The sequence below is a fragment of the Amborella trichopoda genome, chromosome 10, assembly GCF_054954075.1.
Source record: "Amborella trichopoda isolate Santa Cruz 75 chromosome 10, AtrichopodaSantaCruz75HAP2 v2.0, whole genome shotgun sequence".
NCBI classification, from domain to species: domain Eukaryota; kingdom Viridiplantae; phylum Streptophyta; class Magnoliopsida; order Amborellales; family Amborellaceae; genus Amborella; species Amborella trichopoda.
In genome coordinates this window covers 42,485,362-42,512,990 of record NC_142345.1, presented here as the reverse complement: position 1 = coordinate 42,512,990, position 27,629 = coordinate 42,485,362, and the positions used below count along the sequence as shown (strand labels likewise).

The 27,629-nt window shown below is 33.9% G+C and overlaps 1 protein-coding gene across 2 annotated transcripts in view; it reads left to right on the top strand.

The window, feature by feature from the left end:
* LOC18447604 (3-methyl-2-oxobutanoate hydroxymethyltransferase 1, mitochondrial) overlaps nucleotides 1-24,607 on the top strand; it is a 29,339-nt gene extending 4,732 nt beyond the window's left edge. For both annotated transcript variants that reach the window (XM_011629960.3, XM_088849087.1), the window contains exons 3-7: nucleotides 77-283; nucleotides 462-608; nucleotides 23,742-23,795; nucleotides 23,875-24,099; nucleotides 24,167-24,607. In XM_011629960.3, coding sequence (XP_011628262.1) covers nucleotides 77-283; nucleotides 462-608; nucleotides 23,742-23,795; nucleotides 23,875-24,099; nucleotides 24,167-24,235 — 702 coding nt within the window. In that variant the 3' untranslated portion in view covers nucleotides 24,236-24,607. The remainder of the gene's footprint in view (nucleotides 1-76; nucleotides 284-461; nucleotides 609-23,741; nucleotides 23,796-23,874; nucleotides 24,100-24,166) is intronic.
* The last annotated feature ends 3,022 nt before the right edge of the window (nucleotides 24,608-27,629 follow it).

The following is a 27,629-nucleotide window of genomic DNA, read 5'->3' as shown; positions in this document are numbered from 1 at the left end:
GAGGGCCTGTCTAAATTTCTTTTAGCTGCAATTGGCCTGATGCTGAGGAGAAGTTACCTATCTGAATTATGGGCAGGCAGTTGAATCTGCAATTAGGATATTGAAGGAAGGTGGGATGGATGCCATTAAATTGGAAGGTGGATCTCCATTCAAGGTTGCTGCTGCAAAATCAATAGTAGAGGCTGGGATTGCCGTCATGGGGCATATAGGACTTACACCTCAAGCAATCAGTGTTCTTGGTGATTTCAGGCCTCAGGGCAGAGATGTTGAAAGTGCAATGAAGGTTTCTTCTTTGATCTTCTCTATTAACAGTTTTCTATTTTACTGTACTGCTTTGTCCCTGTATTCCCAAAAACGAAACATATGTATAGTTCAATGCAATTTTGTTTTAGTCTTTCCTTTGTCTTTTGAACTTGTTAAAGTTGTTTTCTTTAGATTTAATGCACACATTTTGTATGCAGATTGTGGAGAGTGCACTTGCTCTACAGGAAGCAGGATGTTTTGCACTTGTGTTGGATTGTGTGCCCTCGCCTGTTGCAGCTGCTACAACTTCTGCCCTCCAAATCCCCACCATAGGTTTTGGTGCCGGGCCTTCATGTAGTGGCCAGGTCTGCTTCCTTTGAATTCCTTTTGATCTACTTTTTTATCAGGTCAAATTTATCAGGCCGGTATGTAATTTGACGTATATTTGAGTCTTTTCTTTTAACCAGTATTGGATATTGGATATGTATTTAATGCCCTTCAATTTTTAAAATAGGGTGCGGTTTCTATAAGGTTGCAGCCTTAAACAATCCAGTTAAGGTGCACCTTTGTTGTAAAAAATTCTTAGTATTATCTTAAAATCTATTTTTAAACTCCAAAAATGGTTAAAATCAAGGAGATCTATAAACATATGAAAATCTTGAAAATAGACGGTCTAGATAATATGTTGCAAGATGCATATTTATGAGACTCAAATTTAATTTATTTTTATATTCACACATCTTGATGTCCAAATGATCAAATGGAGGATTTTTCATCATTAAAGGAACCTTTTCGATAGATTTTTGAGGTGCATATGTAATTCTACATTTTAAGGTTGCAACCTTATTAAAACTTTTCCCTTTAAAATATCACCTGATTTGGTCTCTACACTAAATAAACGAAATAGCATAATATTTACTGTTGAGCAGTAGCATTTGATGTTTTCATTCTAAGTGTAATTAGACATTAGATGTCATACTTGATTAAGTTCATTAGCATCATGGAGTTCCTTTCTTTTATATAAGTATTTACTGTATGATATTAGGCATTGCAGAATTGCTGAGTCTCTATAGTGAAATATGATATTATTATAGCAATAGGAAGTTGAATATGAAGTGCTTTGTTATTGACTCAAATTTTAATTGTTTATATCCAACTTGTCACATGCCTATTGTTGCGGGATATTATGATTTGATGGCAATGGTAGTGTGTATATATATATATATATATATGGGAAAGTATAGAATGAGACCATTTACTCACAATAATCTTGACTATTGGATGTGAAGTTGGGTGGCTGCAATTATTCCATTGACCAAGCTCAAGCTTCAAAAGAAACTTTCTCGAACTTTGTGACACATCCAAGCTATCAATGGTTGTAAGGAATTGTGACCACCTTGTATCAAACATAAAGGGTCTCATTGTATATATATATATATATGAAAAAATCTGGGATTAGCCCACTAGCTCATATAAACATATGAGCCCAACGGCTCGGATTGAATCTGGGCCGATCTGACGATCATTGATGTCCGGTAGTGCTTGAATTTTATTTATTTTTCTATAAATCCAATTCACTTGAAATTTTAGGTGTGTGTTATTTTCATCAAGGCGTACCTAATAAAAATATATAAAAAAAAAATATTTCCAAAAAACAAAATGACCAAAATACCCCCCAAAACTTTTCGGGGGTATTTTGGTCGATTTATTTCATGTAAAATCCTTTTTTTGATATTTTTTGAAGGTTCACCTATTTTTGATAGACACGCACCTAAAATTTCAAGTGATTTGGGTTTGTAAAAAAAAAAAATTCAAATACTCCCGAACATCCGTGATCATCAGATCGGCCCAGATTTAATCTGGGTCGTTGGGTTCATATGTTCATATGAGCTAATGAGCTAATCCCAACTTTTTCCATTTATATATATATATATATATATATATATATATATATATATATATATAGAACAATTAGTTCGTTTTACCTCACGGGCATGGAACCAAACACAACAAAATTACTCTACAGTTAAAAAGGAAGTTTTGGCCATTGTCCATTTTGTCACCAAATTCCAAAGTGACCTTCTAAACCAAAAATTTCTCATACGGACTGATTGTAAGGCTGCAAAAGATATTCTTAATAAAGATGTTAAAAACCTTGTGTCCAAGCAGATTTTTGCGAGATTGCAGGGTATACTATCCTCCTTTGAATTCGAAATCGAGCATATTAAAGGCAATACTAATTATCTTCCTAACTTTTTAATACGTGAATTTTTGCAGGTGGGACAGGGACAGAAGAATAATACCAAATAAGGGGAAAGGGGAAATGGAAATAGTTCCAGCATTAGACAAGACCTTAATGCCTTCTCCTATAACCCCAAATCAATTAGTTAGAAAGCAAGTACAAGAAATAATATTCTCTTCTGAGCCAATATCAACACTTAATACCTCAGGAGGAGAAAAATCCAGGTTCATAGAAACCACTTTTATAGCTGAAATAATAATAGATGATATTCATACAGATAAAGATCCATATGAAATAACAAATATCTATTTAGATAATCATTTACATCCTTCCAATAATAATAAGACTCGAGAATGGTATGAAGCCATCCTCTTGGAAACCGGATCAACAACAATGGTCAATTTTTATAAGAAAAATACTAATATAATTGCATACTCTAAGTTCCAGATCCGCAAAATAATATCATATAAGGACTGGGGTATGGATCCAGTAAAACTAAGAAGGTTGCAGACATAAGGGCTTAATAACAAATACTTTCGATATACTGAATATGTTGAAGCATGGCATAGAGTTTTTGCCTTCCAAAATAACAATAACTCCCATACATGGTTCCTTCAAATAAAAATACCAGTGGTAGGAGAATTCCCAAATTAGTTTAAAAACTGGTTCCAAGTGTGGGGATCAGGAACCGAAATACTGCCGCCAACAATATAAGCCTCTCAGAGGAAATTTGTCGAATATAATAATAATGATACAAGAATAGACCTTCATATGTATTTCATGGCATTATACCAAATGCCATGGATCATGAAATGGTCCTACCAAATATCAGATAATTATACAAATAATTGGGAATACATTCCCAAATTGGGAAGACAGGTATACATAAAATGGTGGGATGTATACGAAAATAAAGCCCTTGATCCAGATAATATAAAACTGAAGAAGGTCCCAATCTCACCACCTGAGGCTGGAATTAATAATATGACCGATTATATAAACAGAATGCGTCAGCAAAATCCCATGGCTACCAAAGAAGATTTGAAGAAAAAACTACTACAACTCTTTGAAGAAGAAGAAGAAGCTATGTCCATGTCCACACAAAACGAAGAGGATTATGCCCAGAAAAACGAGGATTGTGAATTCAGATTATCCCAAACCTAAGCTGGACTAATACAGGGAATAATGCTGCCGACAACCTTTTTGTTACCTCAAGATGTCACTATTCACCTTTTACTATGTTGCCGACAACCTTTTGTCACCTCAAGAAGTTACTGTTCGCAACCTTTTGTCACCTCAAGATGTCACTGTTCACCTTTTACTGTGTTGTCGACAACCTTTTGTCATCTCAATAAGTCACTGTTCACCTTTTACTATGTTGACGACAACCTTTTATCACTTCAAGATGTCATTATTTACCTTTTACTGTGCTACCTACAGCTTTGGGTTACCTCATACCTTTTGAGCTGGCGTCCTTTATCAAATAAATCTAATAAGCTTTGGAGTCCGATGCTTATAAAAGGGAAGGAGAAGATGAAGCAAAAGCATCCGAGTGCTCTCCCCCAATAATCTTCTCTGCTCTCTTGCTCTCTCTCAGCCTTCCCTCTCAACTTCAGGTTTTCATTTCCCTCTCAATTAAGCTCGCAATTCTCTGTCCTCCTCTGCTTTAAATACTCTCCATCTCTCTGTACTTTCCATCTCTCTGCACTCTCTAATTCTCTGTACTCTTCAATTCTCTATACTCTCCACCTCTCTATACTCTCCATCTCTCTGTACTTTCCATCTCTCTGCACTCTCTAATTCTCTGTACTCTCCAATTCTCTATACGCTCCACCTCTCTGTACGCTCCATATCTCTGCACTCTCCATCTCTCTGAACTCTCCGTCACTCTGCGCTCACAAGCCATCTCTCTGAGCTCTAAGCCTTCTCTCTGCCATCCCCCTTTGTGTTCATTTCAGCCGTCTCTCTGCGAATCCACAGTCGCTGTTCTCAATCTCTGCCTTCTGTTATTCTCTTCTGCCTCTTTGTAGTATTTTGTCTCTACTGTTACTCTTCTTACTCTCTCTTATTTACTATTGAACTGCTGTCTTTTCTCTCTTTCTACTGTAATTCGGGTGGTGTATCTAGCCACACCAGATTTGAGTGATTGTAAAATATATGTGTGATTGTAATGAACTCTTTGCCGAGCTACTGCCCAGAGGAGTGGAAACTATTTTCAAGTTTTTGCAAGTGTCATATGTGAATGTATCCATACTCTGTTATGCAATTTAAGTTCATATTCTGTTTAAAGTCTGGGTACACTACTTATATTAACTGGTTTATAATAGATATTTCTCCATGTATGTGTATTGCTTCTTTTTATAAAACTTGTGTACGTTTAGAATAAATAGTTGCTTAAAATAGTTGCTAGATAGATCTTGGTGTCTTGGTATCAGAGCCATAGATTTACAGTGGTGAACTGTAGTACTAGGTATCTGTTCTAGAAGACAAAGACTTAATAAAATTTACTATAAAGATAGTAAGGAAGTGAAACCCAAAAGTCGTCGTGACCCGCACTATTGCAAAAGGCCAGGAAGAGCCGTGAAATGGTACAGGGACTGTTTCTGACTGACTTAATATTCACCACTATCCTAAATGAAAAATTTTATCAGGACTCTGTCCAATAGAATAGCTTCCTCGTCCAAAAGTACACTACGAGTAAAAAATAAAAAAGAAGTAACTATAGACAATATAGAACGACAAATACAGAACTGGAATATTCCAAAGGTCCCTATAACTGATATATATGAAAAATGAACCTTCGAGTTTAAGTCTAGTTTTGCTATTAAAACAGTAGAACAAAGTATATCTATAACTAGTGAACAAGAAAGCTTTCAGTTACTTTCTAATGGAATGATACAAAATCATAAATCTAAGGAATACTGATATTTGCATATAGGCCTTATACAGATAGACGTAAAACCTTTAACTAGATTAGGATTAAATAACTCAGTCTTACTATGTTTAAGAGACGATCGTCACAATAAATTCTCAGACTCCCTCTTAAGAATAATAGAGTCTAGCTTTTGTAATGGACCTATATATTTTAACTGTTTTCCCAACTTTTCTGTCTCTTTAGCATACCCTAACCTCCTAAAAGTCCTTACACTAAACATAAAAACCCAAGGGTTTGATATGAACCTTGGATCACAAAATATTGCATTAGTATATAGAATATGTTATAAGGTAATAAACACTTTATGTCCTAATGCCCTGCAAATGGACACTAAAGTACAAACTGTGTTTTTCCAGACCAATATGGAAAAATCAAATGCAGTCATACCTAAGTCTATAAATTGGTCTCAAATAACTCTTCCCGAAAATTGGTTTTTACACTGTGAGAACCAACAAGCTAGATTTCCAACCAATAGGGAACCAGATCAAATTATTGAGTACCCTGACGGAGACATAGAAATACAATTCAATTTCAACAGGCGTACTAGAATAAATCTGTCAGAAGACTCTATACGTACACCATCTAGAATCTCTATACCCTCTAGACATTCTACCTCATCCATACCACAAAGACCCATACTAGATGGATTGACAAGGACAAATAATAATGTCCAAAGACCGATTTATAGAACATATGAACCTAGCGCATCTGATAATGAACCTACCTACACCTTCAGATCTGGATTTTAATATTCTGACCCTTCAAAAAGAAGAAAAATTTAAAATAGATATAAAAGGAATAAAAAATGATTTCCTGTCTGAAGAAAATAAAGAAATCCGAGACTGGTATCTGGCTGAATTCCCCCAAGAATTACTAGATGCTTTTCATAAAAGATTTAATAAATTTATAAGGAAAAATAAACAAAATATAGGATTCTTTGATCGGTTAAGATACACTTTGAAAGAAAAAGATATACCAATCCTAGACTTTGGTATTAATGCTATAGAAAATCAGTACCAAACCTTCTATACCAATGAAGGGGAAGAAATACAGAGTATTCATCTTCTTGAGAAAAGTCTTGAGTTGAAAGGGGCATTAAAAGAAAAACCAGAGACTAAAGCCTCTCCTTATAAAATAATTCCAAAGGAGATTGAATATCATACCCATAAAATTGATGTTATACCTCATATAATTGAGCAAACTAACTATACTAACCTGTGCCTCCAAACTATTGGAAAGAAAAGAATAGAGAATATAGTTTGTAAACCTCAGAATATACCTTCAGTTAAGATAACTGAAACGAATAGGAGAAAATCCCTATTATTCAAACCACCTCCAGAACTTAGTAAAGAACAATTCAGTTTGCAAAGAATAAAAAAGAAAGAAGACAATAAAGAATTAATAGACGAATTGATAAACAAGCTAGCTAAGCTAAGTGTAAAAGGAAAAGGAATAGCTATTGAACAGGAGGCCATGGTATTACAAGAAGAAAACCTAAGCAATAGTGAGATACAACAGATCGAAGAAGCCTTCAAAATAGAAGAACCTGAGATAAATAGAATAGATTACGGAAGGAAAGTAAGACCAACTTCTCAAACCAGGATGTATTACCCAAGACCAACTCATGTGGACATTCAATTTGAAGAAGACTTGATTATTAGCACCGTATCCTACTCAAGAAGTACAATAGTCAACTGGAATATAGATGGAATGTCTGATCACCAAATACTAGATGCAATGAAACATATGACAATGTATGCAACAACGTGCAAAGTAAGTGGAAATCATGATCAGGAAATAGCTAAAGCCATCACCTGTGGTTTTATTGGATGGTTAAGAGGATGGTGGGATTTTCATAAAGATGAATCTACCAAAAGAGAAATACTGGCTGCCACAAGGCAATGGACAGTAAAAAATGAATTTCGTCAAGATATACCTAATAGTGAAAGTGATGCGGTCAACACCTTGATATATGCAATAACTCTCCATTTTGTAGGAAGTACCGCTCTGCTTGTTGCCAGGTCAGAAGATCTCCTTTCTAACCTGAGATGCCCAACATTATCTCATTATAAGTGGTATAATGATGTATTCTTTTCTCGGCAACTTTCCAGAGAAGATAGTAAATCAGACCATTGGAAAGAGAAATTTATTGCTGGTTTACCACATCTCTTTGCTGAGAAAGTCAAAACAAGATTAAAAAATAAACACGGAGGAATAATCCCATACTCCTTATATACATTAGGAGAATTGTCTGCTGAAATATGTTCAGAAGGTCTTGCTCTCTGCATAGACTTAAAATTAAAAAGACAATTGGAAAAACAAAAATGATAGGCAAAAAGGAATTGGGCGACTTTTGTGAGCAATTTGGATACAATACTCTGCCTATGGCCAAATATACTGATAGAAAGAAGTATAAAAATAAGAGATATAAATCCAGCCATATAAGAAGTGCTAAAGAAAAATTTGCTAAAAAATTTCTCTCAGAAATAATTTTAGGAAATTCAAAGGAAAGAGGAAAATACCTGTTTATTATAACTGTGGTAAAATAGGGCATTACAAGAATAACTGCCAGATAAAAAAGAAGATAAATGCCTTACAAATAGAAGAAAATATCAGAAGCCAGCTGTATCAAATATTACAGATAGAAGACGAATCTGATGATAGTTCATCAAGTTCTAATACGGAACACTTGTTGGAGAAATAGAGGATGAAAATTTAATATTCAGTAGTTCAGACTCAGAAGATGAAAATAATAATTGCTTCTGCAGTACACTCTCTAAAGAATAAAATTTGATCATAGAAATAATAGACAAAATAACAGACCCAGAGGCAAAGAAAGAAGCCTTAATTCAATATATTCAACTAGCCAAAACAAATAAGAAACCTCCTCCTCTTGTTAAAACTCAAGAGGACTATAGTTTTGCAAAAATCCTTAAAGGAGTTGAAAATAAAAATACTGATCAAAAGGATCCATCTATAGCTGAATTAAAGAATGAGATAAATGAAGTACGAAATGAATTAATAAATTTAAAAAATGGGATACAGGTTTTGGAATTAGCATCCAACCTACAAAAAACTCCTGAAAATATAGATGAGGAAATAGAATTTGATAATATTATAAATAATTATAAAAGGCCTCTATCCCCTATAAATGAGGAACCAGGATCCTCTAGTACTATACAGTCTGATAATTATGTAAACGTACTCGATAAAGTGATTATGCAAAAATAGTTTACATTAGTAAAATAATAGTTCATAAAGAATACAATTTCCAAACCTTGGCTTTGATAGACTCAGGTGCGGACCTAAATTATATAAATGAAGGATTGGTCCCTACAAAATATTTTAGCAAAACAACTCAAATATTAAATACAGCAGATCGAAGTAGATTAATTATAAATTATAAACTTTCCAATACTGCAGTCTGCAATAATGGAAATTGTTTTGAAATACCATTTATTATGGTAAAAAGATTAAGCCAGTCCGTAATTCTTGGAACTCCATTCTTGAACCTATTATACCCATTAAAAATAGATAGTTCAGGAATTGAAGCCAATATAGAAGGCCACAATGTAAAATTTGAATTTATTGATAAACCAAAAGTCCGAGAAGTTAATAATATTAAAGAAACAATATCCAATAAAGAAAAATTTCTGTATCATTTTAAAGAAGAGCTAAAATACAAAATAGTTGAAGAGAAGCTTTCTACTCCTGAAAATAAAAGCTTATTGAAGATGTTAGAAACAAAATAGAAAGCGAAATCTGTGTTGAACTACCAAATGCCTTTTGGAATAGGAAAAGACATATTGTAAATTCACCATATGAGGCATATTTCCATGAAAATAAAATACCTACAAAAGCGAGACCAATACAAATGAACCCTCGACTTTTAGAAATCTGCAAAAAGGAAATTGAAAAGTAAGTATGCTACCATCTGCAATATTCAGTATTTGAGTCGTTTTGCTAAAATATTTGGTAGGGACTAAACCTTCATTTATACAATTTAAATCTGCCCCGGAGTCTATTAAGGCTAAAGATTGAAAATTATATTCTTTATTTACTATAATTCTTATTAACGTAAACCATTTTTGTGTTATTATTTTATCAATCATGTTTACATAATTATCAGTTTGTACAGAGCTAGAGGATTCCAATACTTCCTCTACCAGAGATAGCAGTTTTTTATAGTTATTTATGAGGGTATCGAATTCTTTTTCCTCATCTGTATTTTCTGGAGTATTTTGTAGATTAGAAGTAAGTTCCAGAACTTGTATTCTATTTTTAAGGACTTTTAACTCTTTTTTTACTTCTGATATTTCATATTTAAGCTCAGTAATTGATGGTTCCTTTTGGACATTATTTTTATTATTGATTCTTATAAGAATTTTAGCTAGACTATAATCTTCTTGAGGTCTTACCAATGGGGGCGGTTTTTGTTTTGCTTTAGCTATTTGAATATATTGAGTTAAAGCTTATTTTTTCCCCTCCGGATCTGTTATTTTGTCAATTATCTCTATGATTAAATTTACTTCTTCAAAAAGCATATTACAAAGACAATTATTATCTTCTTCAGAGTCAGAACTACTTAATATTATATTTTCATCTTCAATCTTTTCGACAAATGGTTCAGACTCAGTATCAGACGGACTATCATCAAAATCTTCATCTATTTGTAAAATTTGATGTAGCTGGTTTTTATATTTTCTTCTATTTGTAAGGCATTAATCTTCTTTTTCAATCGGCATTTATTCTTGTAGTGTCTTACCTTATCGCAGTTATAACATACAGGTATTTGTCTTTTTCCTCTTGATTTTTTAAAATTATTTTTAGAGTCAAATTTATTAGTAAATTTTTCTTTGTTACTCTTTTTATGACTGGACTTGTATCTCTTATTTTTATATCGGTTTTTATCAGTTTTATTAGTCATGGGTAGCGTATTATATTCGAACTGTTCGCATAAATCGCCTAATTCTTTGTTTTTAGTCATCCTTTGTTTATCCAGTTGTCTTTTAATTTCAAGTCAGTACATAAGGCAAGCCCTTCCGCGCATATTTCAGCGGATAGTTCTCCAAATGCATACAAGGAATACGGAATTATACCTCCATGTTTATTTTTCAATCTATTTTTTACTTTCTCGGCAAAGAGATATGGAAATCCGGCGATAAACTTTTCTTTCCAATGATCAGCTCTACTATCTTATCTGGAAAGGAGCCGAGAAAAGAATACATCTTTATACCATTTGTAATGTGACAACGTTGGACACCTAAGATTAGACAGGAGGTCTTCAGATCTGACGTCTAATAAAGCAGTACTCCCAACAAAATGGAGAGGTAGTATATATATATAAGAGTGTTTACTGCATCACTTTCACTATTAGGCACATCTTGTCCAAATTCATTTTTCACTGTCCACTGTCTTGTGGCAGTTAATATTTCTCTTTTGGTGGTTTCCTCCATATGGAAATCCCACCATCCTCTTAACCAGCTGGTAAAACTACACACAAGAGCCTTAGTGATTTCTTGATCATGATTACCACTTATTTTATAAACTGTTGAATACAATGTTAGATGTTTCATTGTATCAAGTATTTGATGATCAAACATACCATCAATATTCCAATTCACTATTGTTCTTCCAGAGTAAGATACTGTACTGGATATTAGGTCTTCTTCAAATTGTATATCTACAGGGGTTATCTTGAATGATACATTCTAGTATGAGAGGTTGGTTTGAACTTTTTTCCATAATCTATCCTATTAATATTAAGATTTTCTTCTTTAAAAGCCTCTTCCATTTCTTGAATTTCATCATTGGTTGAGCTTTCTTCTTGTAATACCATAGCTTCTTGTAATACCATACCATTACACCTTTTCCTTTTATATCCAGTTTGGTAAATTTTTTGACTAGTTCATCAATCAAATCTTTATTCTCTTCTTTTTTCTTTATTCCTTCCAAATTGAATTGTCCTTTATTGATTTCTGGATGAGGTTTGAATAGGACAGCTTTCATACTCTCCTTTTTATCTAGTTTAGTTTTGTTATTTTGGGTTTTACTTACTATATTTTCAATTCTAGTGGTTTGTTTCCCAATCGTCTGTAGACACAAATTGGTATCATTATTTTGTTCAATTATGTGTGGTATGACATCTATTTTTTGACTATGATGTTCATTTTCTTTAGGAATTATTTTATATGGAGAGGCCTTGGTTTCAGGCTTCTCTTTTAGTGTTCTTTTTAATTGAAGGCTTCTATCAGGAGGATGTATAGCTTCTTGTAATACCATACCATTACACCTTTTCCTTTTATATCCAGTTTGGCAAATTTTTTGACTAGTTCATCAATCAGATCTTTATTCTCTTCTTTTTTCTTTATTCCTTCCAAACTGAATTGTCCTTTTTATTGATTTCTGGATAAGGTTTGAATAGGACAGCTTTCATGCTCTCCGTTTTATCTAGTTTAGTTTTGTTATTTTGGGTTTTACTTACTATATTTTCAATTCTGGTGGTTTGTTTCCCAATCGTCTGTAGACACAAATTGGTATAATTATTTTGTTCAATTATGTGTGGTATGACATCTATTTTTTGACTATGATGTTCATTTTCTTTAGGAATTATTTTATATGGAGAGGCCTTGGTTTCAGGCTTCTCTTTTAGTGTTCTTTTTAATTGAAGGCTTCTATCAGGAGGATGTATGCTATGGATCTCTTCTCTTTCAGTTGTATAAAATATTTGATATTGGTTTTCGACGGCATTAAGACCAAAGCTAGGAATTAAGATTTCCTTTTCTCTTAATATGGGTCTAAGCCAATCAAAGAATCCTATGCTTGGCCTATTTTTCTTTATAAATTTATTAAAATTTTTATGAAAAGCATCTAGCAGTTCTTTAGGGAATTATGCTAAATACCAATCACGTATTTCTTTATTTTTTTCCAGAAAGATAGTCATTCTTAATTTCTTCTATGTCTAGTTTTTTTTCTTTCTGAAGAGTGAGTATATTAAAATCTAGATCAAACAGTGTTGGTTCATTATTAGATAAACTAGGATCATATATTTTATAGAAAGGTCCATGGATATTACTATTTGTTCGAGTCAATCCTTCAATTATAGGTTTTTGATATACTGATGAAGTAGAATGTCTAGAAGGTGTAGGTATTCTAGGGGTTCTTATAGAATTTTCCGAAAGGTTCAGTCTGGTTCTTCTATCAGTATTGAATTGAATTTCAATATCTCCATCTGGATATTCTATAATTTGATCACGTTCGCGATTAGCAGAGGTTCTATACTGTTGATTTTCGTTATGTATCGACCAATTATCTGGAAGAGTGATTTGGGACCAACTAATTGATTTAGGGATTACTGTATTAGATTTTTCAATATTAGTTTGGAAGAATATTGTTTGACCTTTCGTGTCCATCTGGAGTACATTTGGACTTAAGGTATTCATTACCTTGTAACATATTCTATATATGAGGGCAATATTATGTGATCTAGGGTTCATGTCAAACCTTGGGTTTTTAAATTCAAGGTGAGAACCTTAAGAAGGTTCGGATCTGTTAAAGACACAGAGAAATTCGGAAAACAATTAAAATATATAGGTCCGTTACACAAACTAGACGCAACTACTCCTAATAAGGAAGTAGAGAACTTGTTATGACGACTATCTCTTAAAAATAAAAGTATAGAATTATTTAATCCTAATCGGGTAAGAGGTTTTATAGCTACTTGAATAAGTTCTATATGAAGATACTTATATTCTTTGGATTTATGGTTTTGAATCATTCGGTCGGATAACAGTTGAAAACTTTCTTGCTCATTATTGACCGATACACTCTATTCTACAGTCTTTATGGAATAACTAGTTCGAAACTCAAAGGTTCCTTTTTTATAAATGTCAGTTATGGGAACTCTTGGGATGTTCCAATTTTGTATTTGTTTTTCAATATTATTGATTATTATTTCTTCTTTATTTTTTATTCGTAATGTTCTGTTTGATGAAGATGTTCTGTTGGACAGTGTCCTAATAAGATGAAAGTATTGTTCTAGAGGCCAATAGCTAAAATAAAATTTGTCATCTTAAGATAAGTCCGAGAGTTGAAACCATAAGTCGTCATGACCCGTATTGCCGAAAGAGGGCAGAAGAGCTGTGAAAAAGGCACAAGGACTGTTTCGACTGACTTGAGTACTCATCCGTTATCTTAAAAATCTAAGTTCACCACTCTAAAAATACTGTGGCTCTGATACCAGAGATGACCCAAGATCTATTTTTCAAGCAATTATTGATGCAACTATTGATGCTAATCAATCAGAAACTTAATATACGAACCTAATAATTAGATAAAGGAATAAGCAAATAATCAGCAAAAACGGAGAGAAGTCTACTACAAACCAGTTAATATAAGTAACAGTCCTAACTTTTACACAAAATATAATTTTAAATTGCATGGAAGAAAGAAACTTATACTAAAAACAACTTATATAAAAACACTTACATATTACAGATGCAATAGCTTGTAAAGAGCCTCCACTCTTCTGGACAAAAACTCGGTAGACTATTTTGGTTACAATCACACATGTACAAATCCCACAATCACTCAGTTTTGGGATGGCTAGACACACCACCCGATATGCAGTGTACAAAATAAAAATACAGAAAGAGTAGAAAAGAGAGACAAGGGAGGAATAATAAGAGGTAGTAGAAGATCCTAATAGTAACCGTACAAAGGGTACAGAGAGTGTAGAGAGAGTTGCAGAGAGTACAGAGAGTATAGTATCGAGAGTATCACAGAGAGTGTACAGAGAGTTACAGAGAGTAGAGTAGTATAGAGAGTACCGAGAGTTTCATAGAGAGTGCAGAGAGTACAAAAATTATGAAGCTTCAAAATGGAGCTTTGAGGAGACAAAAGAAGCAGAGCTTTTAGAAGTACAGTTCTGAGCAGAAGAAGAGAGATGAGCAGAGCTCAGAGAGATAGAGAAGAACAGAAGAGGAGAGATGACTGGGGGAGAAGACTTGAAGAGAGCATCTCGGAGTGAATCCAGAGATAATAATTGTTCTGACTCTGAAGAAGATAATAATTGTCTTTGTAATATGCTTTCTGAAGAAGAAAATTTAATCATAGAGATAATTGACAAAATAACATATCCGGAGGCGAAAAAAGAAGCCTTTTCTGATAAACCTTTTCACTCATATTGTCCAAAAGGGACATTGAAGGCAGTTTTATATCTATCTTTCTCAGCAATCTGGATCTGCCAGTACCCAGGCTTTAAGTCAAATTTTGAAAAGATGAAAGCATTTACAAGTCTATCAAGTAAATCCCTTTTATTTGGTATAGGATACCTTATCCATCGCAGGACTTTATTAAGAGGCTTATAATTTATTACCAATCGAGGAACCTCTCTTTCTTTCTCAGAAGCCTTTTCCACATAGAATGCTGAACAACTCCAGGGAGAAGAACTTTTCCTGATAAGCTTTTTCTGCAATAGGTTATCAATTTTGTTTTTGCAAATTTCTAGAAGCCGCGGGTTCATTTGTATGGGCCTGGCTTTAGTAGGTATTTTTCTTTCATGAAAATCAATCTCATATGGCAAAGTTACAATATGCTTTTTTCTATTCCAAAAGGCATTTGGCAAATCAGCGCATACATCTGTTTCTATATTGGTTTTAATATTTTCAATTATTGTTTTATTTTTAGGGGTTAAGAGCTTATCCTCAACTATTTTATATTTAGCTCTTCTTTGAGGTGGTACAAAAACTTTTCTTTATTAGAAATCGTTTCTTTAATATTATTCACTTCTCTGACTTTGGGTTTTTCAATGAACTCAAATTTACATTATGGCCTTCTATATTAGCTTCGATTCTTGAACTATCTATTTTTATAGGATATACCATGTTAAAAAATAGTGTCCCCAGTATTACGGATTAGCTTAATCCTTTTACCATGATAAAAGGAAATTCAAAGCAATTACCATTATTGCAGACTACAGTATCTGAAAGTTTATAATTTATGACCATCCTACTACTATCTGCTGTATTTAATATTTGAGTTGTTTTACTAAAATATTTTGTAGGAACAAGTCTTCCGTTTATGCAGTTCAAGTCAGCTCCTGAGTCTATTAATGCAAGAGTCTGGAAGCTGTATTCCTTATGGACTAATATTTTTACTAATGTGAACCATTTTTGAGTAACAACTTTATTAAGTAGATTAACATAATTACCATTTTGTATTGTGTTAGAAGATTCTAGTTCTTCATCTATTAGGGACAAAGGCTTTTTATATTTACTTATAATCTCATCAAATTCTAGCTCTTCATCTGTATTGGCAGGACTATCTTCTTTAGCGTCAGAGGCTAATTCTAGAATTTGTACCCTATTCTTTAGGGTTTTTAATTCATTTTTTACTTCATTGATTTCTTGCCTTAATTCAGATATGGATGGTTCCTTTTGAGTAATATTATTATCTTCAACTCTCCCAAGAATTTTAGCAAAGCTATAATCTTCTCGAGTTGGAACAAGAGGAGAGGGTTTTTTATTTGTTTTAGCCATATGGATATACTGGACTAAGGCTTCTCGTTTAGCCTCAAGATCTGTTATTTTATCTATTATATCGATAATTAGATTGTCTTCCTTAGAGAGTGTATTACAAAAGCAGTTAGTAATATTGTCTTCTGAATTCGAACTGCTAAGAATTAAATCCTCATTCTCTATTTCCCCAACTAGATGTTCTGTATCAGAAGGGGACGAACTATCAGAAGATTCTTCCTCTATTTGTATAATCTGAAACAATTGGCTTCTGATATTGTCATCTAATTGTAAAGCATCTATTTTCTTTTTTATCCTGCATTTATTTTTATAGTGTCCTACCTTGCCACAATTGTGGCAAATAGGTATTTTTCTTTTTCTCCCGAATTTCTTGAAACTATTTTTGGGGGAGAGTTTTTTAGAAAATTTTTCCTTGGTAGAAGCTTTATTGGTATATGGGTTACCTTTTATTCCTATATTTTCTTTTATCGCATTCTTTAAACATAGGCAGAGTATTGTACTCAAATTGTTCACAGAAATCCCGTAATTCTTTTTTGCTTGTCATCTTTTGTTTTTCTAGTTACCTTTTTAACTTTAGATTTGTACAGAGAGCAAGCCCTTCTACACATATTTCTGCTGACAGCTCTCCGAGTGTATATAAAGAGGATGGAATTATTCGTCCATGTTTATTCTTTAATCTCGTTTTGACCTTCTTAGCGAAGAGATGGGATAAACCGGCTATGAATTTTTCTTTCCAGTGATCCGATTTACTGTCTTCTCTGGAAAGGAGCCTAGAGAAGAATACATCCTTATACCACTTATAATGAGACAGAGTTGGGCATCTAAGGTTAGAAAGAAGGTCTTCAGATCTAGCATCGAGTAATGCAGTACTTCCCACAAAATGGAGAGTGATAGTATATATCAAGGTATTGACTGCATCACTTTCACTATTGACTATGTCCTGACCATATTCATTTTTAACAACCCATTGCCTCGTGGCAGCTAGTATTTCTTCCTTTGAATTTTCTTCTATATGGAAATCCCACCATCCTCTTAGCCATCCAGTAAAACCGCAAATAATGGCTTTAGCTATTTCTTGGTCATGATTCCCACTTATTTTGTATGCGGTTGCGTATATAGTCATATGTTTCACTGCATCGAGTATTTGATTTTCTGACATTCCATCGATATTTCAATTAACAATTGTTCTTCCTGAATATGATACGGTGCTAGTAATCAAATCTTCTTCAAACTGAATATCTACAGGAGTGGGCCTTGGGTAATACATCCTAGTTTGAGAAGTTGGTCTTACTTTTCTTCCGTAGTCTATTCTATTTATTTCCAGATCTTCTGTTTTAAAAGCTTCTTCTATTTGTTGTATCTCACTATTAGATAGGGTTTCTTCTTGAAGTACCATGGCTGCTTGCTCAGTGCTTATTCCTTTTCCTTTTATGCTGAGCTTTGCTAGCTTTTTAACCAATTCATCAATAAGCTCTTTATTGTCTTCCTTCTTTATTATTCCTTGTAGACTAAATTGTTCTTTAGAAAGTTCTGGAGGAGGTTTGAACAATAAAGCCTTTGTTTTTTCTTTAGGTATACTTTGGGGTTTACCAATCATATTTTCTATTCTCGTTGTTTGTTTTCCAATAGTTTGTAGACAGAGATTAGTATAATTATTTTGTTCAATGATATGGGGTATAACATCTATCTTATGAGTATGATGTTCTATCTCTTTTGGAATGATTTTATAAGGAGAAGCCTTTGTTTCAGGCTTTTCTTTTAGTGTTCCTTTTAGCTGGAGGCTTTTTTCAGGAGGATGAATACTTTGTATTTCTTCTCCTTCATTGGTAGTAAAAGGTTTGATACTGATTTTCTATAGTATTAAGACTAAAATCTTGGACTGGTATATCTTTTTCTTTTAGAGTATTCCTTAGCCAATCAAAGAATCCTATATTTTGTTTATTCTTTTTTACAAACTTATTGAATCTTTTATGGAATGCATTTAATAATTCCCGAGGAAATTCAGCTAGATACCAATCTCATATTTCTCTATTTTCTTCAGACAAGAAGTCATTATTGAGTCCTTCCTTGTCTATTCTAAATTTTTCCTCCTTTTGAAGAGTAAGGATATTGAAATCTAGATTAGAAGGTGTAGGGTCATTATCAAGAGAACTAGGTTCATATACCTTGTATATTGGCCTTTGGATATTACTATTTGTCCTTGTTAATCCATCCAATACCGGCCTCTGTGGTATAGAAGAGGTAGAGTGCCTTGAAGGTATAGAGTGTCTAAAAGGTATTTGTAAGGAGTCTTCTGATAGGTTTATTTTAGTACGTCTATTTGAATTAAATTGTATTTCTATATCCCCATCAGGATGCTCAATTATTTGGTCTGGGTCTCTATTAATTGGGATTCCGGACTATTGGTTTTCACAATGTAAAGATCAACTTTCTGGAAGGGTTATCTGAGACCAGCTTATAGATTTTGGTATGACCGTATTGGATTTTTCCATATTAGTTTGGAAGAACATGGTTTGTCCTTTGGTGTTCATTTGAAGAGCATTAGGACATGGAGTGTTCATCACTTTGTAACATATTCGGTATACTAGTGCAATATTTTGAGATCCTGAATTCATATCAAATCCCTGAGTTTTTATATTCAAGGTGAGGACTTTCAAAAGATTAGCGTCTGTTAAAGAGACTGAAAAGTTTGGAAAACAGTTAAAGTATATGGGGCCATTACAAAGACTAGATTCTATTATTCCTAGAAGGGAGTCAGAGAATTTCTTATGATGATCATCCCTTAGGCATAGCAAGACAGAATTATTTAATCCTAATCTAGTTAGAGGTTTTATGGCTATTTGGATAAGACCTATATGCAAATACTGATATTCTTTAGATTTATGATTTTGGATCATTCTATTAGAGAGTAGTTGGAAACTTTCTTGCTCATTAGTAATTGATATACTTTGTTCTACTGTTTTGATGGCAAAACTAGACTTAAATTCGAAAGTTCCTTTTCTATAAATATCAGTTATGGGGACCTTTGGAATATTCCAGTTTTGTATATGTTTTTCTATATTATCTATGGTTATTTCTTCTTTATTTTTTACTCGTAGTGTACTATTGGACGAGGAAGCTGTTCTACTGGATAGAGTCCTGATAAAATATGCCATTTAAGATAATGGGTGAATACTGAGTCAATCGGAAACAGTCCCTGTACCTTTTCGCTGCTCTTCTTGGCCTTTTTGGTAGTGCGGGTCACGACGACTTTTGGTTTACTTCCTTATTATCTTTATGGTAAATTTTATTATGTTTCTAACCTTTAGAACAATACCTAGAACTACAGTTCACCACTGTAAACTTGTGGCTCTGATACCAAAGACGGACCAAGATCAATAAAGATGTTTTGAGATCAAATTTAAAATAGTTTTTAATAATACACAAACTTTATGAAGAGAAATAATATGAAGCAGATAATACATAATAATGGAGAGATATCAACCACAATCCAATTCACATAAGAAATATTCCTAACTTTTAAACATACTATTAATTTAGCTTGCATAATTAGACAAACGAAAGAAAATTTACATGTGGCACTTGCAAAAACTAGAAAACAACTTCCACTCGTCTGGGCAGTCGCTCGGTAGAGAGTCCAGTTACAATCACACATAAATAATCACTCTTCGGTATGGCTAGAATACTAACTGCTTTTGTAATACACTCTCTAAGGAAGAAAATCTAATTATCGATATAATAGATAAAATAACTGATCCTGAGGCTAAACGAGAAGCCTTAGTCCAGTATATCCATATATATATATATATATATATATATATATAGATAGATATATGTCATGTGAAATATTTCTTCTAGAATATATGGACAGATATGTTGTTTGTTTGGTCTTGTTGAGCATGGCTTTGAAGAGTTCCTCACTTCCTCTCATATGAGAGACTGTGTAGTTCTGAACTCTTCATCTGCATATACCATCATAGCACTTAATCCATGGACCAGACATGATATTGTCTCATTCCTTTAGTTTTTACCCTCAGTGGTTGTTTGTTACTTCATCTCATTGCATGACAACACAGAGTGGCGAGCTTTGTTGCCCTCTTCCCCTAAGCTAGTGACATTATTTAGGTTTTATTGTGGTACACCAACATTTTCAGTGTTCAATGAACAGCCAAATGGATGTCAGTATGATAAGCATGTTAGGGTTTTCAATATGACAGTCATAGTGCAATAACTTGAACCCTGGAACAGGTGCCTGGGACACGTCAGTAATGAATATATGCAAATCTACATATAAATATGTGTTTTTATGAAATTGGATTTATGTTACACCTGAACGCATGTATATAGGTATTCAGGCTCTCAGTGGTTAGTTCTACAGGGACGCAAGAGTGTGTCTGATATTTGGTCTAGCCTACCATAGAAGAAAACTTGTGTATATAAAGTTTAGCAAAATATGAAGTAAACTTGAAGTGTTATCTAAACTCATCATGACATTAATAACTTAGTATATCTGAAATCATAGTATTGATAATTTATATCGTGTAGGATTGACATGAAGAATGAAATGAAGCTCTTGGATAACGGTGACATACATGACTGCAAAAGCAAGTATTCATAGTGATCCTGTTATGTTTTTGTTCAAATACCTTCCCTGATAACACATGAGGGCAGTTTGGTCAAATGTTGTTTTGCAAGAGGTGTAAGCATTTTTTATCTATCAAATAACCTTAAATTGGGAATCCACCTTAAGAAATAACTGGTCTTGTAGAGTATGCCATATTGGCTTATGTTTTGACTACATAGGCATACCATGGTGACCATATGAGCTATGAGACAAGGTCCTGACCATAGTTGTTGGGAGCTGGATCCCGAATGGTTCTGGATAGGGGGCGGGATCGATGGATGATGGATCGAGTCTCACCGAAAGTTCCTTAATAGGGATCGAGATCCGTACAATATTAAATCTAAGGAACTCAATCGTTGTGTTCTAGGGATTGAGCTTCCAAATTAGATAGGATCGAGTTCCCCAATTGGATAGGAACAGCGCCAATGCCTAGTCACTACGAGCTTCGTGTATCGTTCCTAATGATATCTTCCTCTTTCTATAGTTCTCTAGTATGTGCACTCATGGTCTTGCATGCCAATACAGCTGCCTATTTGTGTATGATTCATCAGCTGAAAATATTGATTGTAGGGGGCTGGAATTCAATGTCCGTAAGATATTAAACTAAGGAATTCGATCCCTGTGTTCTAGGGATCAAGATCTAAAATGAGATCAATAGGAAATCCCTTTTTTGGGATCTCAGGATCGAGCTTCTAGAACAGTTAGCCTACCAAACTACATGATCCCAATAACTATGGTCCCGACCATGCTTCATTTCGGACTAGAGAATTGAATTATGTGGGGATGTATACAACATATATTCTTTGGCAACACCTACAAGTTGTTACTTATGGGGGCCCCATGGCCTGCATGAGGATTTTGACTGCTTTGTCGTTGATTCTATACCTTGTGTTGAGGAGCCTTTCATCATGTTCCCATAGAGATCCCTGGATGATTTTTTTCCCTGATAAGTAACAACTTTTAGGAAAGATAACGGGCAATGTACAATCATGGTATATAGGTCAAAGGGATAACGAGATATAATCCCTTGATGGTGCCTAATAGGAAATTGTCTATTCGCTCATTCCTGCTGCCATACTCAAAGGCTAGTTTTATGATCTTCCTGTCCCAGTCGGAAAAGAGTTACTGATCATCTCACGTTGTTTATAGATCATATTGAGAGAGTAAGGGTGATAGAGAAGCTAGTACACAGTTTTGCAATTGTTCATATCATTGTCAGGTTGTGGATTTCTAGTCAAGCATTGCTTCAGAGACTTGATGTTGCCGATATGGCTTTTATTGTTAGATTCCTCTTTTCTTGTCAATTCTTGTATGGAAGTTGGAGGAAGTTTTCTGGGAATAAATATCTGTAATTTTGCATATAGTCTAAAAAGTAGAATTTGAAATGTTTGAATTTGTTATCCTAGATTAGTGCTGTAATTCTATTTGCGTAGATATTATATATGGCCATCATCCTTCAACCTAGTATATAAGATGCGTGTTTTATTGTTTGCACATCGGATCTTTGTTTTACTAACATGCTCTTAGTGCTAGGGTTGAGTGTTGAACCACGTTTTGAAATGTATATCTAAATTGAAATCCTTACATGTTTTGAAATGAGTTGGATCTAAATTGAAATAAGTAGAGATTTACTGGATCTTCATTGAGAGGTTCCGATCTGGAAGATTCTTTTTCCAGATGTCGAATGTTGGAGGGTTTCTAGTAATTAGTCATGTGATTTCAGCTAATATAGATATTTTATATGACTATCAGTTGCAAAATTCTTAATATTTTTCATTTTATTATCCAAAAGTAAGCCTGGCATTCCGCCCTATTATTTTGGGGACAAACTCATAAATGGTGAGCAAGACTTTTGCAAATTCACTATGCACAAATTACATTTAACTATTCACAAATGTCAAATCTAAAGAAAATATTAAATAATAAATACGAAATCTAAAGAAAATATTGTTTAAGAATGGAAACTAAAAAAAAAATTGAGACATTGAAAAATATTACTGTTATTCTCTTTCAATGTTTAGAAAGAAAAAATGTGCTTCAGCGGAACAGGGTCCCTAATAGGTTTCAGATAGTGTCTCAAGATAAGCAAACCAAAAATTAAGGTTTAATTTTACTTTTTCTTTAATAAAGTAGAGCTTATTTTCTTTTACTTCTACTGAAGTTAGGCGCTAAGTTGTTTTTTATGTAAGCATTCCCCCGCCCAAGTACAGAAAATAACATTTTATGGCTAACCAGAGGTTTCTTTATTCCCACCAAATCCTCAAGTAACGAAATATCGAAGGCACCTAGCTCTTATGGAGCCTCACCTCAAAGTGGTACCTAGGTGCCCACTTTTTATACTCAAGCGTGAGGTTGTACTTCTGATTGGATGATATGAATTTCTCTGGTCGAAGCCTATGCCCTCTAGCTGCTGAATAGGCTATTCAGTTAATCAATTTGATATGTTGCAGGTTGTTAGAGATATCGATATTGAAAATGTAAACCTCTGTTCTCTAATTTGCGTTCTACTTTGGCATGTCAATTCTCTTGCTGTACCTAAATTGATTAAGAAAGAGTATGCATCTAAAAAAGTGGAATATTTTGACAAAACACAAGTGCACAGAGGATGCCATAGAAGGGTGGGTCCAGTAGCTACTCTCGAGAAATATACTTTGAAGATGACTCCTTTGTGTGTGTGTCTGAGAGAGAGAGAGAGAGAGCATTTAGTGAATTCACATTCTGCTAGGTATGAGAATTAGAGAATGAACTGGACATTTTGGAACGAAGTGCATGAGTCCCATCATGTTTTGTATGTTGTCTTGCGCATCTTTATAAGGTTTGAAAACTCATTCATTAACCACCATAAAGAAAAAGGCCCTCATTCGTAAACTCATTGGGTTACTAATCAGAGGAAAAACCTCAACATATCTTGTGATTTACCAAAGATAAAACACATTGTATTAAAGAGAATTTGATAGTGAAACTGTTAGTTGCAGGTAGGTTTCATGGTATAGCAAGGACTAAAACATGGTAAAGTTTCATACATTGGTTTACACTTCTGTGATTTTAGATGCTCTCTTTCCCTCTCTTTTGTGTGTGATGCATGAGGCTGCTTAATTCTGGTTATGGTTCCCCCTCAATTTTTATTTAACTATGAAGAATCTGACATTTGACATTTCTTAGATCTTGCTGTACCATGATTTGCTTGGCATGCTCCAACACCCTCACCATGCTATGGTACGTAGAGAGTGTGTGTGTGTTCTCAGTTCTTTGCAATTGTTGGCGCTGAAAAGGTTGTTTAATGGTTGATTTTCAGGTGGTTCCCAAGTTTTGTAAACAATATGGACATGTGGGTGCTGAGATAAATAGAGCTCTATCAGATTTCAGAGAAGAAGTGGTCAATCATTCGTTTCCAGGTCCTGAACACACACCGTACAGGATTAGCAGTGATGCTTTAGATGGATTTTTGAATGAGCTCGAGAGGAGAGGGTTGAGTAAAGCAGCTTCATCAGCCGCTGCTGCAGCTGAGAAGGATGAGAAGGTGAGCAGACCTCTCTCTCTCTCTCTCATACACATTCATTTGATGCATTTTTAACAACTATTTACAGGTGATGAGAGATGAAGAAGAGAATGATGGTGCCCCGATTTCCTTGACTTCGGTTACTGAGGGTCCATGACTTAGTTTATTATGGGGTCTCTCTCTACCATGACTTAGTTACTATGGGTCTCTCTGGCATGGCAATGGAAGTGAAAGATTCTAGGACGCTTGGCTCCTTTAGGACAAATTAGTGTGTTTCTATTGGAATGACAGTGAAGTGGCACTTGAAAAGCTTCTTGGAAGTGTCCAATGAAAGTGGCTTTTGAAAACCTTTGGACGCATTTTGTGGCTCATGCCTTGCTTTTTTTTTTTTCAGCCTGTCTTGGACCTGGTCAATGAAAGTAGCTTTTGAAAAGTTTGTTGGACGCATTTTGTGGCTCATGCCTTACTTTTTCAGGTTCTATAGACAATCCTTTGGTAATAAATGGAGCAAGTTATTATTTAGTTTGCATATTTTCTTAATCCTAATCTCTTAATCCTATTCCTAAATAATTGGTGCTTACTTAGGAACGACCAACACACGCTGGAGAGACTTTACAAAACAAAAATAATGAGGATTTGGTATCAGAAAATATAGCACATCAAAATGTTTATATTAGCAGAAACTAATTAATAAGAAGGAAGAACCTTTGGAGAAAACCATATGGAATGATAGGGAAATGATGGGGTGCTTTGCGATAAGTAAATAGAAGAAACTTTTTTTTGAGAATGGGGTTGGAGTCGTGGTGGTAGCATCATTTACGCCCAGCAGTTAAGATTTAGGTTTCTATTTTTACCTAAAGCATTTAAAAACTACTAATGATTTCAAAAAACGGGTCGGGGGTCGTCATCCTCACTGAATTACTCAAAAAAAAGAAAAAAGAATAGAAAAACCTTTAAAGAAAACCATATAGAATGATAGGCGAATGATGGGAGTCCTTGCGATTAGGGAATAGAAAAAGGGCATGTTTTGATGTTTTCATTATCATTGAAATTTCACTATCATATTAAAAATAATAGTATTAATCATTGAAATTTCACTATCATATTAAAAATAATAGTATTAATCATTGAAATTTCACTATCATATTAAAAATAATGATATTTGTTAAGTGCCCATCGTAAAGTTATTTGAGATAAATTTATAGACAATTTCACATATAAGTTTATTCTTTTGGAAAGTTTTTTTACATGTAAGCTTATCTAAAAATTGTTAAAAATAGATGACGATCACAAAAAGGCTAAAAATAGGTGAAGATCACAAAAAGAGTTTAATGATTGATTGCACTATATGTAATGCGAGATTGTACCAAATGTAACAAAAAAGTATTATCTGGAGCAGTGTTGAAAACCACGACGCGAACGTGGAACTTGGCCATGGGTTGGATCTCCGCAACCTAGAATTGGTCTAGGTAGCCGGCCCGAGTCCGGCCCGAGTCAAGCAGGTACGGGCAAGGCAAAAAAGTGTTTTAAAAAATAAAAATACCAAAAAAAAATCCAAAAAATAATAAAAATATGTTTAATTTAAAATTAAACAACTTAAATAAGTAGTAAAAAAATATATTTTAAAAAATTAATTTGTGACCAGGTGTATTTTAGAAATAAAAAAGAAGGAAAATGTAAAAATAAGTATTTGTGGCTAAAATACTTTCTAATATTTGCAAAAATGATAGAAAATGTATAAAAATACATTACAAACAAATTTCTTATTTTTTGAGATTTTTAATATTTTTTTGTGAATTTCTTTTGAACTTGAGAACTTATCACCAAAACCGGGGTTAATCGAACCCACCTATAGGCGGTTTTAGGTAACCCGCCAATTCCGGTTTGACTTGGCCAGTTTGTTCAAATACTAATCCAGGGTATATTAATTTGAGATAGGCTATTTTATGTAAGAGTTTCAAGTTTCTCTGAAGCGACTATCTGCATCAATTAATCAATATGAATATAAAAACTTGTCTTATATAGTCAAATACAGATGATAACAATAAAAATAAATCACAAACACTTATACTATACCCAGACTTATTATAAAACGTATACTATGCCTAGACTTACCATAAGACACTTATACAATATAAACCTTCCATGTTAACCTACTTATTATAATATACATCTTCCTTCAATGTTAACCTACTTATTAGAATATGCACATTCCTTCCATGTTAACCTACTTATTACAATATGCACCTTCCGTGTTAACTTACTTATTATAATATACACCTTCCTTCCATGTTCACCTACTTATTACAATATACACCTTCCTTCCATGTTAACCTACTTATTACAATATACATCGTCCATGTTAACCTGGTAGATTACATACACTTTCCTTACCACTCCTCAAATTGATTAACCTACTTATTACAATGTACACCTTCTATGTTAATCCGGTAGATTACATACACTTTCCTTACCACTCAAACTGAATATTAATATGAGAGGGAGCAATTGGAGTTTGGATAACAATAATTTTCAAAATCGATTAGTTGGATCTTTAAGTGCACTAATTCAAATTGCTTGATCAACAAGCACAACCTTGCTTGATCAACAAGCACAATTCGATCTTACATTCAAAGCTCAGAACGGTAGGATCAAAAACATGCTCGACCAATGGCGGATAAAGACTTTTGATTAATCAGTAGAGAGTTGAAATAACTCGAAAGGGCCTAAAAAAAGTCTGATAAACTTGTTTCCGATGGTGATCTAGGTACTGATGGTCAATTTGAGACCAGTTAAGCAACTCGCATACAAGAACAAACATGATTGAGCATCACAGCAATAGATTCGATCATTCATAACCATGATAGAGCGAATATGATTTTTTATTTTTTTATTAAATAATAGATAAAAAAAAAAGGTCAGTTTATCACAAGTTGATTGTCCGTTACCCAAATAGGTTTGTCTGTCAAAAGTTTTTGTAAAGGAGCTTGCATCAAAAAGTTCCATCGACTTGCACAAGTGTAAGAAGGTATTTTACTTGAAAGGGAACGAAGAGTTTAGATATAGGGTTGAGGCACAGAGAAGGGAAAGTTACAACGAAAACAAGAAATAGAAAAAACAAGAGTGTAGCAGACAACCGGAGAAATATTTTCCAGCAATTTCAAGGATGTTTCCTGCATGTTAAGGGGATTTTCTGGCGGGTTCCAGGAGACAGAGCAGGTTTCGGATATTTTAGAGTGGATTTCAGAGTAGGTTTCAGAGATTTCAGAAGTGGGATGTCTTGAGAGGCGGTTTTAATGGAGGTTTTGGGGGTGTTTCAGGATTACAGTGATGGGTGCTAGGAGAAGCGATCGGAAAACAAAAAACAAAAAACAAAAAATCACCCGCTTTCCCTTCTCCAATATTGACAAATACTCAATTGCTCTTAAGCTCCCTTCTCAAATATAGAAAAAACTACTCAATTACAATTACAAATTACTCTCAAGCTCTAACAAATCAATTACTGTACTTCTTGCTCTTCACACCGCTTTCTCTCTCTAAGATAGAGATTA